This window comes from Sphaerodactylus townsendi, linkage group LG16 (assembly GCF_021028975.2).
Source record: "Sphaerodactylus townsendi isolate TG3544 linkage group LG16, MPM_Stown_v2.3, whole genome shotgun sequence".
NCBI classification, from domain to species: Eukaryota; Metazoa; Chordata; class Lepidosauria; order Squamata; family Sphaerodactylidae; genus Sphaerodactylus; species Sphaerodactylus townsendi.
In genome coordinates this window covers 8579218-8594819 of record NC_059440.1, presented here as the reverse complement: position 1 = coordinate 8594819, position 15602 = coordinate 8579218, and the positions used below count along the sequence as shown (strand labels likewise).

General features: G+C 46.9%; 1 protein-coding gene across 1 annotated transcript in view; it reads right to left on the bottom strand.

Moving 5' to 3' along the window:
* Nucleotides 1-15602, bottom strand: part of NCOR1 (nuclear receptor corepressor 1) — a 154224-nt gene that overhangs the window by 56650 nt on the left and 81972 nt on the right. Inside the window, 3 exon segments of the mRNA XM_048518672.1 lie at nt 978-1104; nt 4188-4327; nt 13898-13960. Coding sequence (XP_048374629.1) covers nt 978-1104; nt 4188-4327; nt 13898-13960 — 330 coding nt within the window.

Here is a 15602-nt window from a genome sequence, read left to right as displayed (position 1 = left end):
AGAGGGCACCTGGCTGGATGTCTTTGGACCACTTACATACTCAAAGCCAGGAGTGTCCAACTCTGCTCCCCCAGATGTTCATGGACTATGATTTTTACCAGCCCCTGCCAGTGCTGGCAGGTGCTGATGGGAACTGTCATCCATGAACATCTGGGGGAGCAGAGTTGGACACCTCTGCTCTAAGCCCATGGTGGCGAACCTATGGCACTCCAGATGTCCACGAACATCTGGAGTGCCATAGATCCATCACCATGTAGTCCATGAACATCTGGAGTGCCATAGGTCCATCACCATGTAGTCCATGAACATCTGGAGTGCCATAGGTCCGCCATCATGTAGTCCATGAACATCTGGAGTGCCATAGGTCCGCCACCACTGGCCTAACCTATCTAATGGGCTTGTTGAGAGAATAAAATGGAGGAAAAGACAATGATGTAAGCCGCTTTGAGACCCCAATGGGGGAAAGTGTGGGGTATAAATGCAGTAAATTGATTAAACGCTGCAGGTCATTCTGGCTCAAACAGCTACATGCTACAATCTCTAACAACTTTACAGGACCCACTTTACAAAAAGCTTGGCCACTCTTAATGTGTTTTACCACACTCTTAACTTTATCAGTATTAATTTCCACTTAAACTTATCACCATGCCTATCTGTTTGATCTTTCTCATAGGGAGATCACACTTTGAAGTTTCATGAAAGGTTTTCACTCTTCTACCCTCTTTCCCCCCCCCCCTACATAGTGACTCTACACTTGAATGACTCATGCCTGAATTAACCTTAACTCCACCTACCCTGTAACTTGCCACATAAGAAAGATTCTCAGATTGATTTGTATACATTTCTGAAGTGCCCACTTTGGAGGGCTGTGTGTTGGTGGTTAGCTGGTACCATTCCCAGCACCCTTTTTTTTTTGGAGGGGGGGGAGGAACAAACCTGCCCACCCCTGTCCGTAACCCTTCAGCATGTTAAATCACCTTCGCTGTCTTCCGGGTTCTCTTCTTCATTGGATGCCTCAATATCCTCATCCTCTTGAGCAGAGACCGTTGAAGCCACACTTTCACACTGCGACACTTCCCGCTCCTCGCGAGGCCTTCGAGAAGACTAAAAGGCAGAAAAAGAAGAGAAAGGGCCTTGCTTAAACTCTCTTTACACGCACGTTCTGGCCGCAGTCTCCATTCTGGCTCTTGGCGTACGGCATCAGTTGTAATAAACAGTCTCCTAACTTCACCCAATATCAACCATGAACTGTCTCCCAACTGAAGCACTTGAAGTATCAGGAGTCTGGCCACACATCGTCTTTTGGGGTATATGGCTAATAACTCTAAAGCGCACCACCAAATTGTTCTGATAAGCAGTTTTGCTCGGTCAGCTGGAACCACTTCTCAGGCTGCCTGCTTTTTTACTAACTCCGAGAGTACAAAAGTTCATTCTTGGCTCCGAGCAAGTGAAAAATGGTAACAGTTATGCCAACAGGCACATTTTCCGTTCACTGGGAACACAGAATAGCAGGCCGTCATTTCAGGTTTGCACGGAAATGTGAATAGTTTTGGAAACAGCATGCTACAATATGTCTGACAATACATTATGAAATAGCTTGGCGTTTTGAGTGTTAAAGCTGCACTTGAAATCCAGATACGCTAGCAGCCCTATCACAAAAACAGCTTCTGCCTAAATAATTCACACTCTTGTTTATTATGAAATCTGTTTTCTACTTTCAACATGTCTTTTTCCATCTGTGATGGAAAAAAATTAAAATACAAGCGCTAAGGTAGCACACTAGCAATATGCAGCACTCCCAAATACTGGGTATATTTTCAATTTTGCTAGAAGGCTAATAGCCCCATTCAGATTGTGGGGAGGGTTGAGTGCGCACAGGTGAGCAGCGTAGCCACATAAAGGGCAGCCCTGGCAGCACACAGATTAAATGGGCCAATGGCCGGCCAATCCTCAGCTCCATGCCAGGCAAACTCAGAAGTTTGGACCACCATGGAACTGCACTGGCATCTAGAATGGATGCCAGTGTAGGGCACAGGTGTCAAACTTGCGGTCCTCCAGATATTATGGACTACAGTTCCCATCATGCTGGCAGGGGATGATGGGAACAGTAGTCCATAACATCTGGAGGGCTGCAAGTTTGACACCTATGGTGTAGGGGGTGGGAAGCCCAGGGCATTCTTGAGGGTGCAGCCATCATTAGTTGGCTTCCACCCCAGGTTTGTAGATAGCTGCACTGTGGCCCCTACCCTCCATGGAGGGATTTCCAGCAGAGGGGAGGGATTTTGTTTTTTTCTCTCTCCCCATGCCTCTGGAATGCCGGCTGGAGTAGGCACAGCACTGCCTTCACCAGCCGTAGCGATCTAGACTGTGCGATGCAGCATTTATGGAGTTAAATTTCGTAAATAGGTAAAATAGTACAATTTTATATGCCAGTTCAGTTATAAATCAGGCATTTTATGTTACAGCAATAAAATATTATTACATTTTCTAAGAAAAGCAAAGGACGTGCTTTTCAGTATTTCAATTTCCTCCAGAATTTCTGTTTATCCCCCCACCTTGTGGCTTTAAAAATCTGGAAAGTTTACACCTCTAAGTTTGTAGCATGTAACATGTAGAACTCACTGTCAGAAATCTCCCTCTTCTACATGTGTGTTTTCTAACATCAGCAGAATAAAGGCAGTTGCTGGAAGACATTGTGTGCCCTTCTTGATCTCTGAGTCCAGACAATAGAATGTCAGCCCACTTGCCCCATCTCCTGCTAACTTGTGATAGGTGGGGCATTATGAGTCATAGAATCATGGAAGGGACCAATACAGGCTCTGTAATCCAACTGCCTGCTCAACCTAGGATCAGCCTAACATCCCTAACAGGTGTTCACCCAGCCGCTACTTGAAGGCTGCCAGGGAGGGGGAGCTCACCACCTCCTTATGCAGCTAATTCCACCGCTGAACTACTCTCACTGTAATTTTTTTTCATGTCCAGCTGGTACCTTTCTACCTGTAACCTATACCCATTATTGCAAGTTCTATCCTCTGCTGCCAACAGGAACAGCTCCCTGCCCACCTTTAAGGGGCTTTCCCCACTACAGAAGGGAGCTAAGGTCAACTCGGTTCCCTTCAGTGAATGGCGATTCCAGGCTGTCCCCACAGCAACTGAGTTGGCCCCCTGGAACCGAGCTAAGTGGGCGGGATCATCTTGGTGCCTGTTTTGCTCCTCGATCGTGATTGGTGCTTGTGTTATGGTGGGAAACGGGAGCGTTCCTTTTTTTAAAAACAGTTTTTACAGTTTACAGTTACATGCACTTTCTGCCTGCCACGTTACTTCTCCTCCTGCTTCTGGGCGCATGCCACAAAAGCAGCTCTCGCGGATTGGTTGAACGGATGAGCGCCGCTTTCAATGCTTCCCCACTCTCTCAAGCTTCGGGCGGTATCGAATCCTTGTTCCGGCAGAAAAGTGTAGTTCATAACTGCGACAAGGATGTCGCAGTTCTTGGGGGGGGGGAACTGAGACAAAACAATGTTGAGCTCGGTGGCAGTGGGGATTCACTGAAGCGAACCTAGGTAGAAACCAGTTCAACTCTGTCAGTGGGGAAAGCCCCTAGGTGACAAAGTTGAAGGTTTCCAATACCGGGCAGAGGCAACCAAGCCAAAATCCTGCCACAATACAAGCTGCAGGTTCTCCATTAAGAATAATGCCTGGAAGCTCTTGAACTAATGACTGACAGCTCAAAGAGGTCCTGCACTTCTGGGGACAGGACAGAGCTTCTGCAGAGCTCCAGCAGCTTGTTCTTGAGGCAGGAGGGCTTGGATTGACTCTTCTTTGCCCCATCCCATGACTATGACTGGTCACTGCCACTTCCTGCTCCTGTAGCAGCGTCTCTGTCCTGTGAATTCCTTATTCATAGCCACAAAGAGACCCAGCTTTCCCTTCCCTTCCTGCCCTCACCTGTTTCTGTCCTTCTTCAGCTTATGAGCTGCTCTGCAGGTTTCTGGCCCCCTACAGCTTGTTTCCCTTTAAATCCACCTGATCCTTTCATCAGGTTCTGACCTTGACGTGCTTGCCTCTTGCCCTGCAATTCACACCTCACCTTCTTTGTCGCAACACCTGGTCTCACCTGTTCTCCACTGGGAAGCACGCACATGCAAATCCCCAACCTGAGCACGGGTCAAAAGGAGGGCTCAACTCACTTTCTGTTTGTACTGCTGGAGAAGGCTGTCGAGGTTGTGCCGCCTCTTATAGTTGAAATAGAAGTTCTTGCACTGGGCCTCACTCTTGGTTGCCACCATTTTGGCTATTGCTGCCCAGTTTCGCCCGTGTTCCACTAACCCTATTGAAACAACATTTTCAAAAGTTTACTGAAGTGCGCATGTCCCACCTTGCTTAAAACAAAGGCAGCATTAAAGCGTTTAAAAAACCAAGTTAGAATAAAGCTCCACACACATCTTATTAAGGCAGTCAACCAGACATTTCGTTCTCAATGGATTTCAAATGGTACCAGAATTCCCCAATGAGGCGATTACTAATGGCATCAGAACTTTCCCCAGAATCCTCTGCAACACACAAGGGATCCTTAACGGATGCTGATGCAATAATCACTCCTCAAAATGGAAGAATAATTTGAGTTTGTATGAGAGTGAGGGAATACGGAATGGAAATCAAGTCCACTCATACAGCAGAGCCATTAAAAAATCCCATAAGAAGAATATCCATACAGACAAAAATATAGTTAACGGGGGTGGCAGAACTAGACATAGGTTTCTATAAATGTTTCCCAAACGTCTTTTTTTCTTTGTTTTTCTGTATTTTTGTAAGGAAATGAAAAGAAAAAAAACTTTTTAAAATCTCATAAGAATCTGTGCCAAGATGCTCTTCATTATAATTATCCTCATTTTAAGATTCCTCTAATCTTGGACAACCTTGATCCCATTGTTTGCAAGAATGCAATGAAATTTCTGTCAAAAGTTATAGATATAAGCCTAGATGGATGCTAACTTTTAAATGGTTAGCAACATTATATTAATATTGCTAGCAATATTATACAATAGTCATTGATCTTTTATGTTTGCCAATTCAGCTTTTTAAGCTGAAGTAACATGTTTCAGCTCACTGTGCATTTTGTAATTATTGTTGCGTCATCTTGCATATGCCAATAAAGGCTTTACTTACTAATTATCCTCATCGAATGTAAGCTTGGCGAGCTTCCATATCAAATTGTGCGAGTGCCGTCAAGTCGCAGCTGACTTATGGCAACCCTGTAGGGTTTTCAAGGCAGGGGAATCGAACTCGGTTCTCCAGATTACAGACCATTGCTCTTAACAACTACTACACCATGCCAGCTCTGAAGAGAACACACTGGATACTGCAGGGCAGTGCAAATGTGTGGACAGGTGCCTGATCAGCAAAATCTAGTGGACAGTTATCACATGACCTAGCCTCATTCTGAGCTTAATTGGTGCTGCATTATGATTGGACAGTATAATGTATATAAGGCTGAACTGTACCTAGCTCTGAGAGACACTTGTCTTCGCACTGCCTGGCGGAGCACTTTGTCTGTGCAAACAACTTTGTGAACAATTAAAGTGGGACCGCTTCTGTGGAGCTGAGCTGCTGTGTGCGTTTGAGTTCCTACTGAGTTTCAGTGAGTTGTGCAACTCTGCTACCCGGGGTTTTACCCCATCCTTCACAGGGTATGTGACCTGCCCCAGGGAATGGCAATTGTTTCAGAGATCTGCTGTTTGTGGAATTTTTTTTTCATGATTTGGGGCCACCATGCGAATTGCGTTTGCAGCCCAAGCGATGTGCCACCCCCCGCCCAGCTCTGCATCAGGGGAACCAGCAAAAGAGGGAAAAAAATCCTCTTTAGTACAGCAGCAGGCCATGTGATTCTGCCTAAGCCTATAAACTGTTTCCAGGTCAGGTTAGCTCAGGGGCCAGCCAAGGAGGAGACCTTCGGCCAGCACGTTTCCTATGACAGACACATGAAACCTTGGACTCCCACCTTCCTTCTTTCCCTGTCTGCTCTCACAGCTGCTGGCGACACAGCTACAATTGCTATACTTCCAGCAGGGCATGCGTACAAGAACCAGAGCGTTATGCAAAATTTGACAGAACTGAATGGGAGCGGCGGGTCGGTGGCCACTTTTAGCAACAAGGAGGGTTGGAGAAGGGGGGACAACCAATCCAGGAACTCTAGAAGTGAAAGCGAAGAAGAGAAGTCCTTTGTGCTTTTTGGAGCATCTTTGCGTCGCGCACAGGCTGCCTGACAAGGAACGAGGCTGTGGCTAACTGCAGTGGAAGAATGACTGATGGGAGTCTTCTTCACACAGGTGGGAGAGGCCCGCAATGTAGCTAGAGACGCCGAAGCCTATATCACAGGTGGTTAGGTGCCGGCCTGCTCCAGATGTTATGGACTACAGTTCCCACCTTCCTCTGCCAGCATCATGCTGGCAGTGGATGATGGGAGCTGTAGTCCATAACATCTGGAGGGCCGCGAGTTTGACACCTGTGTTATAGGCAGTAGATGAGCGATTCCAGTTCTCCACATTCCTTGGCACAGAAAACATCCTGCACCTAGAAAACTAGCACAGGAGTGTCCTGCCTTCCTCCCTACTCCGCCTTTCACCTGGCATCCTGGTTTTCTATTTCCAGGGAACTTTTAAAAAAGAAGAGCATCCCTGAAAGTGGTCCTCCACCAAGAGGCTGCTCTGCCACCTCAGGCCCAGTACAGTACAGAACAGCAATTAGAATGCTGGCGTTGGACCAGGAGACCTGGATTCAAATCTCCACATGGGAATGAGGCTCACTGTGTTAGTCGCCCTCTCAGACTAATCTACTTTGCAGCATTGTTTTGAGGATAAAACGAGAAAGGACGAACCATGTCGGCCACTCTGAACTTCAGGGACGAAGGGGAGGACCAACATTTTGAGAGGGCAATAAGAGTCCTCTCGCTTCTGTCTCCTAGCTGAATGCACCAGACCTGACAGAGGCCGTGTGGAGGATAGCAAGCCACGCAGAAGGTTGAGCCACCTAAAAGCCTATAATTCTGTCCTCTTAAGAGGAGCATTAGCCTCATTTTCCCAAATAGTGAAACTGAAGCGCTCCCGGGAGAGGAGGCAGCAGAGGGAAGAGAGAAAGGAGCTCGGCTCTCCTAAGGTCATGCGAGTCAGCGCCGAGAATAAAACCCAGCTCTCCTGACCTCACAGTGCCGAGAGCTTATCTACTAGATCATACCGTCTCCCCAGTTGACGTAACCTAATTCTCCTGGTGCAGGAAAGCAGCTTAAACCCCACAGCCGGCGCTGAACACAGTGCACTGTAGGGACAAGAGGTGGGGCAAAGTCTGCCTTTGCGGCACGAAGCGGAAACCTGTAGGGTGCAAGCAGCAGGGATCGGCAGAGCCACTCAACTGGTGATCTACACAGCATCAGCTGGATCGGACGGCCTCCTAGCTCTACCTGACATAAACTCCAAAAAAGTCTCTTAGTTACAGCACGGGGCTTCGAGAACCTCATCACACAATATATATTTGAAGCATGCAGGTCATCTCAAAAGCCCGCAGCTGAAGCATTAAGGGAAGAATCTAACATGCATTTTTTAAAAATGTGTAAATAACGCAAACACACTTGTCAAAGGGGGAGAATTGCAGCTCTTACAGCCCGGCAAGTAGCAAATCCAGGTTTGTGGCATCTAACATGGGAAGCAACCACTGGAAATTTCTCTTCCGTACTGTGTCTTTTCTAGCAGCGATAAGGCGAAGGCAGCAGTTGAAAAGGGCAGCATACCCTTCTCAATCCCAACAGGGAGATGCCTCAACTGGGCTGGACAGCAGATTACAAGTTCTCAAAAGACATTTTACTTCCTTCTTTTCATCTTCGTTGGTTCCCATGATGACTGGGCCCTGCCAATCTTTTGCATTATTTTGCCTTCTGTATAAAAACCTGGCATTCCCAGTATCCTGTCAAGCTGTGCTGTGAACAAGAAATGGCACCCAGAAAAGCACTATGTAAACTAGAGCAAGCTTGACTCTACCCAAATCATGTCCCAGATGTCCCTGCTGCAAGGGATGCCAGCATGTCAGGAAGCGAAAGGGATCGTGACGGCGGGGGGGGGGGGGGGATCTCCCGCTGGATATAGCGCAGGGCTCACGCCAATGAGGGTGCCCACTCCACCACTACAGCCAACCCTGAAATTGCACCATGATTTTCATGGTGTAAGTTCCTTTCCCCTATAGGGTATCCCAGAAGCAGGAAGATTTTGCAGTTTTCCTACCGGAGCCACCAGAGAACCCCAGCTCCACTGCCCCCATCTGGATTGGGTTGCAAGGACTGGACCTTCTTGGTCGCAGTGACACGTCTGTGAAAATCCCTCCCACTGGCATCTAGTTGGTGCCACCTTACGTCTGGCAAATTGCTCAGACTTTTTGTTCCTGCCAGTTAATGACTGTTAGTTTACAAATACAAATACAAAACCTTTAATGGCATATAAAGAGTGGTAAAATACAGATTATGTTAAAACCAATTGACTAAAATTTACACAAAGGTTTCACTCTTGATCCAAGTGCCTTTGTTAAAAACCTGGCAACTGATTCAGTAGTGTGTGGGGATTACTTTTAGTCACTACTACAGGTGTGTGAAACTATTTCCTTGTCTGATCTCACTGAAAATTTCTTCAAGATGGCCTCGAGAAAAAGCAACCGATAGACTGCCAAATCTTTGCAATGAAGGAGCACGTGTTCAGTTGTTTCGGGTAGGCCCGATGCACAGGAACAAGTCCTGTTCTCCTGTGGGATGCCATGATATCTGCCTCTTGTTTGGGCAGTCGGGAACACATTTAGCCGAGCAAGCATAAAATATCTGCGGAGATGTGGATTGATTAAATTACTCATATATTTAGCCATAAAACCCGGCAATGGTGGTGAAATGCCATAAAATGTGGGAGAACAAGTTCTGCAGGCTCCAGCTAGGAGAGAAGCTGCCCTTCAATGTCAAGAGTATCGCTTGTTTCAAAACTCCGAAAGCCTGTCTTTCATTCATCAGTAGGAGTTGGTCAAAAGATACACCTATGTTGTTTATTTGCTTGATAATTTTGGCGTGCCAGGTGGAGTGGAAGCGGTCGCTTAACAGAAAATATGTGAGACTGCCCGGGAGTGGCTCTATAATGAAGGCGGTTACAGTATTTAAAACAAAGAGAGCCAAACCCGTGAAAAAAATTGTCTTGGCTCCGGCTTCTAAACAAAGAACTTGATACGCGACTGAGTTTGGAAGACCCAATAAACTAATTTTAAGAAACAAAGATTGAACACTCTCTAATTTCTCAGCGGTTTTTGCTCCCCAGATTGGAGCTCCGTAAAGCAATTGTAAGGTAGTTTTAACTGAAAAAACTTCCATTGCGGCGTAGGAAAAAATTGTCCGCCTCTGGTGTGAAAAAATCTGGATATTGCCAGCACTTTGATTTTACTTGCATTGAGAGTCTGGTGGATATGAGAGGTCCAGGTTAAGGAATGATGGAAGGTGATTCCTAAATATCTGTATGAATGGACCTGTTCAATCAATGTATCATTATTTTCCACGCGGCTGAGTTTTTTTGAATTCAAAAAGATCAGCACTTTGGATTTGTTATAATTAATCGACAGGGCACTGTTTGTACAGTACGTCGCAAAGGCTTGAAGTAGTTCTTTAAGGCCCACCTTTGGACCGTGGTGACAGTAACACAGTGTCATCTGCATAGAGAAGTGCACATGTGGGTCTTTGTCCCAAAATGGGTGCGTTGACTTTCAGTCTGAGATAAAATGAGGAGCAAGCAATGCTTTTAAATAAAAGATTGAACAGGAGAGGAGCAAGAATACAACCCCTGCTTGACTCCCCTTCTGTTAGAAACTATAGGTGAAGAAGGCGGCCCATCTTTATCACAACGAATCCTGACAGGTAGTTGAGGAATACAACTGGCTTAATAAGAAAACAGTAATCTCTGGTCTATTCCCAACACAGTCAATTTTTTCCCATTGCTGATTCCTGGGGATAGAGTCGAACGCGCATTCTCTCAAATCTAGGAAAGTCAAGAAGGGAGTTTCCCACCCTTTGGGTGGCAATATTTCTCCGCCAAATGGTTTAAAACCAGACAATGGTCAAGGGTGGACTTACCTTGTGGCATATCCTATTCGTTCCGGGCCTAGCACTGAAGAGGACCAGGCAGTGAGACGTATCATAAGGTACTCCTATGCGTAAAGCTTACTAGCCACTGAAAGCAAGCTTATGGGGCGATAGTTAGATGGATTTGATGGATCGCCTTTTTTATGTAGAGGTACAATGATAGCTTCAGTCCAATGCTTAGGGATACAGCCACTGTTGTTAATTTTGGTAAACAGGGTAGCCAAAATAGGGGCCCAGAACTCCGGGAATCTTCTAAAGAGTTCAGGTGGCAGGCCATCAGGGCCTGGCGCTTTCCCTTGTTTTAGGTCAGATATAAGGGTGATCACCTCGTCGCAGCTGACAGGAGGCCATTCAGGTAAATGCTTTGCTGCTCCAGTTGCACATGGAGTATCCAAAAGTTCTGGATTGCAGAAAATGGCTGTAAAATGTGTCCTCCATGCTTCCACTGAAATCTGAGAACTGATGGCTGTATAGGGCTCGCCGGCACTTGAATTAATTATGCGCCAAAAGCTTTTGCTGTCTCTGGAGTTAAAGGCTTAATGGAGATTGTTCCAAATCTTTGTAAGATGTAATTTCTTTTTGGTCTTTAAAAGATCATGATAGGACTTTCTAGCTGCGAGGTACTCTTTTGATAGCGACACTTTTCCTCTAAGTTCACAATGATGAAATAACTTCCGGAGTTGGGACTTGCTGCTCATACATTCTCCGTCAAACCAGGTGGAGGGATTCACTGAATGTGAAAATTTATGATGTGATTGATTACTGGAACCCTGAATGGTTAGATAGGAAACCAGTTCATTATAGATTTGACAAACCTCCTCTGCTGTCCTTGCAGCAGTTAACTGTTGAAGAAAGTTAGCCATCCGATCATCAGAAATAGAATGAGCGACGTTTAGTTCAGTTTCTTGCGTCCAGCGAAGCCGGACATGACAGGAAGACCCTTCTTCCTGAGCTGATTTGCTTTGAAGGGATTTGTTTATTAGTCTAAGAAGAAGGGGAGAGTGCTCACTTTCCGTTCGAGCCATAATTGCAAAGTGATCAATGTGGTTTGTTAGTTCAGGCGATATTATTACATAATCAATCACACTCACCCCACGTGCAGATCTAAACGTGAACTTTCCAGGGTAATCAAAGGGAGGAAGACCATTTAAAGACTGTTAGTTATACTTTGTTGTTTGCTTGTCATGGTCCTGCAACTTTATGCAAATTGCTCCAGGTGTTTAGATTATTCTAGAAACACTTTGTTGCTTTCAGTTCCTCTAACTGGGCTATTTCGTTGGGGGTTTTTTAATTGCTTGTGCCTTTCAGCTCTGTTTCATCAATGGTAGTAAATCATTTTTGATTTTTAAAAAATAAATGGGAATTGTAGTTCATGAACGTCTGGAGGGCCGCAAGTTTGACACCTGTGCTGTAGAGGATGCTTTGATGGCCATGGCCTTGTGATCCTTTCTGAGCAACTGATTCACCCTGCGGTCTAAGTGATCCTTCATAGAGCCCTCACCATCCTCAGAGACGAGGCCTGTGGATTGTAGGGCCGCTATTGGGGGCATTTTTGAGCAGGACCTGCATGAGGTGGTTGGTATACGAGGGTGCAGAATACATATATTTTTAGGAACCTTGGGACCTGTCTGTTAGCCGTGGGTTTGGCCCAATCTGCCTTCACCTGAGTTTCTGTGGGGGAGACCTGAGGGAAAAATTCTGCATCTCCAATGTGGGCGGAGCTGAGGTCAGGGTCTGCTGATTCCCCTGGGACGCTTTTGATTTTCAGGGCTATGAGGGACTTGCTCAGCAGATACCCCAAATCTTCCTGTTTGAAGAACCTGGGCGATTTGTCAGTCACCTGCATTTCCTCTTCTACCTCGTCTTGGGAAAGGAAACCCTCCTCCCCCGAGGAAGTAACTTCACAATTGGAAGAGGATGGAGAATTGCCAAGGTTGCTTTGACGTGGTGTCTTTTCTTGGCAGCCTTAGTAGGTCAGGGAGTTTCCTCCCTGCTTTTCCGGCTGGCTGGCTGGTCTGGCACTCTTATGAAGGTTGGTCTCTTTGAAGAGACTGATCTCTTCCAATAGGGAAAGGGTATCTTCCCACATGGAAGCCCTAAGGCACAGGTGTCAAACTCGCGCTCCTCAAGATGTTATGCACTACAGTTCCTATCATCCTCTGCCAGCATGATATTGGCAGGGGGTGATGGGAACTGTAGTCCATAACATCTGGAGGGGCGTGAGTTTGACACCTATGCCCGAAGGCAGTGGTGGTGAACCTTTGGCACTCCAGATGTTATAGACTACAATTCCCATCAGCCCCTGCCAGCATGGCCAATTGGCCCTAAGGGCTTCAAACATAGCCATGTTAGCTTCTGTGATATAGAAAGGCTCTGGGTCTCCCCTGGTGGTTGGGAACCACACTGTACCTGAGCGCCTGAGGGGAGAAGCACTCAGAGGCAGGAACGCTGATATTGGTGGCTGCCATTTTGTCAAACCATGCCTTTTTGGTGGGCATTTTAGCATAACAGGAAGGAGCCTGCTTCTCGCTGGCTGCGTGTTCTCCAGTGGCTCTAGAAATGGCTGTGCTCGCCTCCCCCGAAGCAAAGCGCTCCTTGGGGACCATTTGAGAATAACTCGATGTTTAGCCCATGATGGGACGAGAAAGATTTCTCACTAGAGTGCTCCTTGGCGGAGGGGCCAAGATAGAACTATGCCGGTGCCTCCGAGAGCTTGAGTAAAGCCAGGTGCGCCCAGAAGCAGGGAGAGAAAAAAGAAAGGAAAGGAAATGGAAGAAGAAAGGAATTGAGAACAAAGGGGGGAAAACGGAGTATAGCAGACAGGCAACAGGCTACTGCTTCTTTCTCTGAGGCAGGAGAAAAAACTGAAAAGGAGGAGGGGCGGCTCCCACAGGAACAGGAAGTTGAAGATCAGATCCTGCCTCTCTAGGAATGCAGTGGGAATCACCCAGAAATCAAGATGTCCTCCTGCTCAGGGGAGAATAGGACATTCTGCATGCAAGGAGTGGGTTCTGCCACCGAGCAGTGACCTTTCCCACTCACCTGAAGTCGCCTTATACCAAGGCAGTCCCTGGGTCCACATAGATCAGTTCTCTCTGGAACCTTTGGGATGCAAAGCAGATGCTCCACTCTACTCAGTAAATGATGCTATGTGAAGCAATTTCAATCATCCCTTTTTCCATGTGCAACCATTAGTTGTCTGAAACGTTCCCTCTATAAGGATCCCCCCCCCCCCCATTGAGGGTGCACTAGTCCATCCATTTAGAAACTGTCATGCAACAACCCACCCATGACACCCATTGCAAAATGTTTGCCGCTTCGGCTAAACTCTGTCAGCTTAAAAAGTCTCAAAAGGGTGTGTGAAAAGCTCTCGACAAATCAGAAGCTGCCAAGTTCTCCCACAACTGCCAACACAGGCTCAGCTAAAAGAAGGTGCCTCCAATCCTGTCAAGTCGCTTTTCTTCCCTCACACAACTGCTCAACACAATCCTTTTGTCGCGCTTTTTTTTTTTTTAACGCTACCAGACAGCCTCGCAGTGTTAATTGTTTGCAACTTGTCCTCGGACTACAGCTTTCGTAAAAACGAATTAAAATGTGTTTGCAACCGCCGTCGTATATGCTCTGACTGGGGATGGAAGAAGGTCTTGCTGTTTTGTTGTTGCATGCATTCACTCACACACACACACACACACACACACACACACACACACACACACACACACACACACACAATACAAGGGAGGTTTTTACCTTTTTTCGCAATTTCCATCTCTTCTTCCGTCCAGCGGGAGGTTTCCACCGGCTCTGCCAAAGCTGAAAGAGCAGAAAACAAATCCTGTCAGATGGCAAAGCAGCCGGGAATCGGACTGGCGCTTTCAGCTTAATCTATTAATCTGTTTACATTAAGGACTGCTCAGAGAATGATGCTGGGTGACGGAGGGAGACAGTCAATTCTTATTAGGATCCCAACCAAGAGCTGGAGAGAGGAGGAAAAGAAAGATTCTTTCTGTAGGTGAGGAAATTAATAGTTGTATTGTCCGAAGGCTTTCACTTAACACATGCAAATTGCACTTGCAAACTGCACCCGTAACACTTTGAACCAATGCAAATGGTTCTTTCTCCCACCCTGGACATGCCACAGGTATATATAGACTCCACTTGCTTTACTACCATCAGATCCTCTGAAGAGGCCAGCCACAGACGCAGGTGAAACGTCAGGAGAAAATGCTGCTGGAACACGGCTGTACAACCCGGAAAACCCACAACACCCTAAATTAATAGTTACCCACTTGTCATTCCAGCAGCTCGGACACGCCTGCCTGACACATTTTGAGGACTGAAAACTCCTGCTCCAAAAGGACAGCTAATTGCCATTGGCCACAACTAGAGATCCCAGGACCCTCTGCATGCAAAGCAACTGCCCCCCCCCCCCCTCGGAACCACACAGAGAGAGCCACAGACATGAAGCGGCCTCACTCCATTATGCAACAAGCACGTCACTACTCTGGGTGGCAGTGGCTCTCTGGATTTCAGTCTTTCCTACTCCCCAGGATCGTTTAACAGAGATGGGAGAAAGCGGACCTGGGCCTTTCCCCTTCCCCGCTCCGCCTCCTGCAAACAGCAGGGTCAGTGAGGGACTCGGGCGGTGATTAACTGCTCATCAGGATTTGAGCTGTGATTTAAGAGCCGTCAGCCAGCTTTCGGGCTTCCGGAGCACAAAAGTGACCAAAGCTGCCATGCAACCACGGGATTGTGTGAAGTTTTATAACTCCCTGCAATTTGGACACACGAGTGCCAAATCCAGCAACGGGAGCAGAGCTCAGCATCCGAAGAACCAAGGCTTTCAGTAAAAGAAAAAATCCTAGCAGCTGCAATGCACACACCCCAACCCAGGAAGGAGGGGCCCCTGTGTGCCAGCGCTGGCCAAGCAACACTTTCCCAGTGCTAAGAGATCCTCCCATAGCTTCTCCAAAGCTAGAAAAGAGTTATGGGCAGAGCTAGAAGAGGTTTTGCTGTCGTTTTGGAAGGGCCAGGAACACAGCTCCGGAAAAGCCATCTTGTCAGCAGGGTCTCTGGCTCTTGTACACACTCTGTGTCTCTTATGTTGTAGCACAGAAGATTAAGAAAGCCATCAAGGAGAATGGACTCATATGTCAATAGAATGTTGGTCACGGAGTGTCCCCGGCCCAGGGGGTTTGATTCAAGAGGTTGGCAAGAAATGGGTGTCTGGAATTCTGCACATGTGGTACCACTTCCCCCCCCCCCATCTCCACCTTCTTTTTTTCTCATACAGACCTAATCCTCATTCCTAAATGGACTGAAGCCCAAGTTTGTCGATTTCCCCACATCCTGCCCTTGCTACCCTTGGCTCTGCCTCCATCTGTCTTCCTCTCCAAATATTTAGAGATTCCTCTGGGGAAACCTGACCTTCAGTGGGGAACTCTGATATAGCACC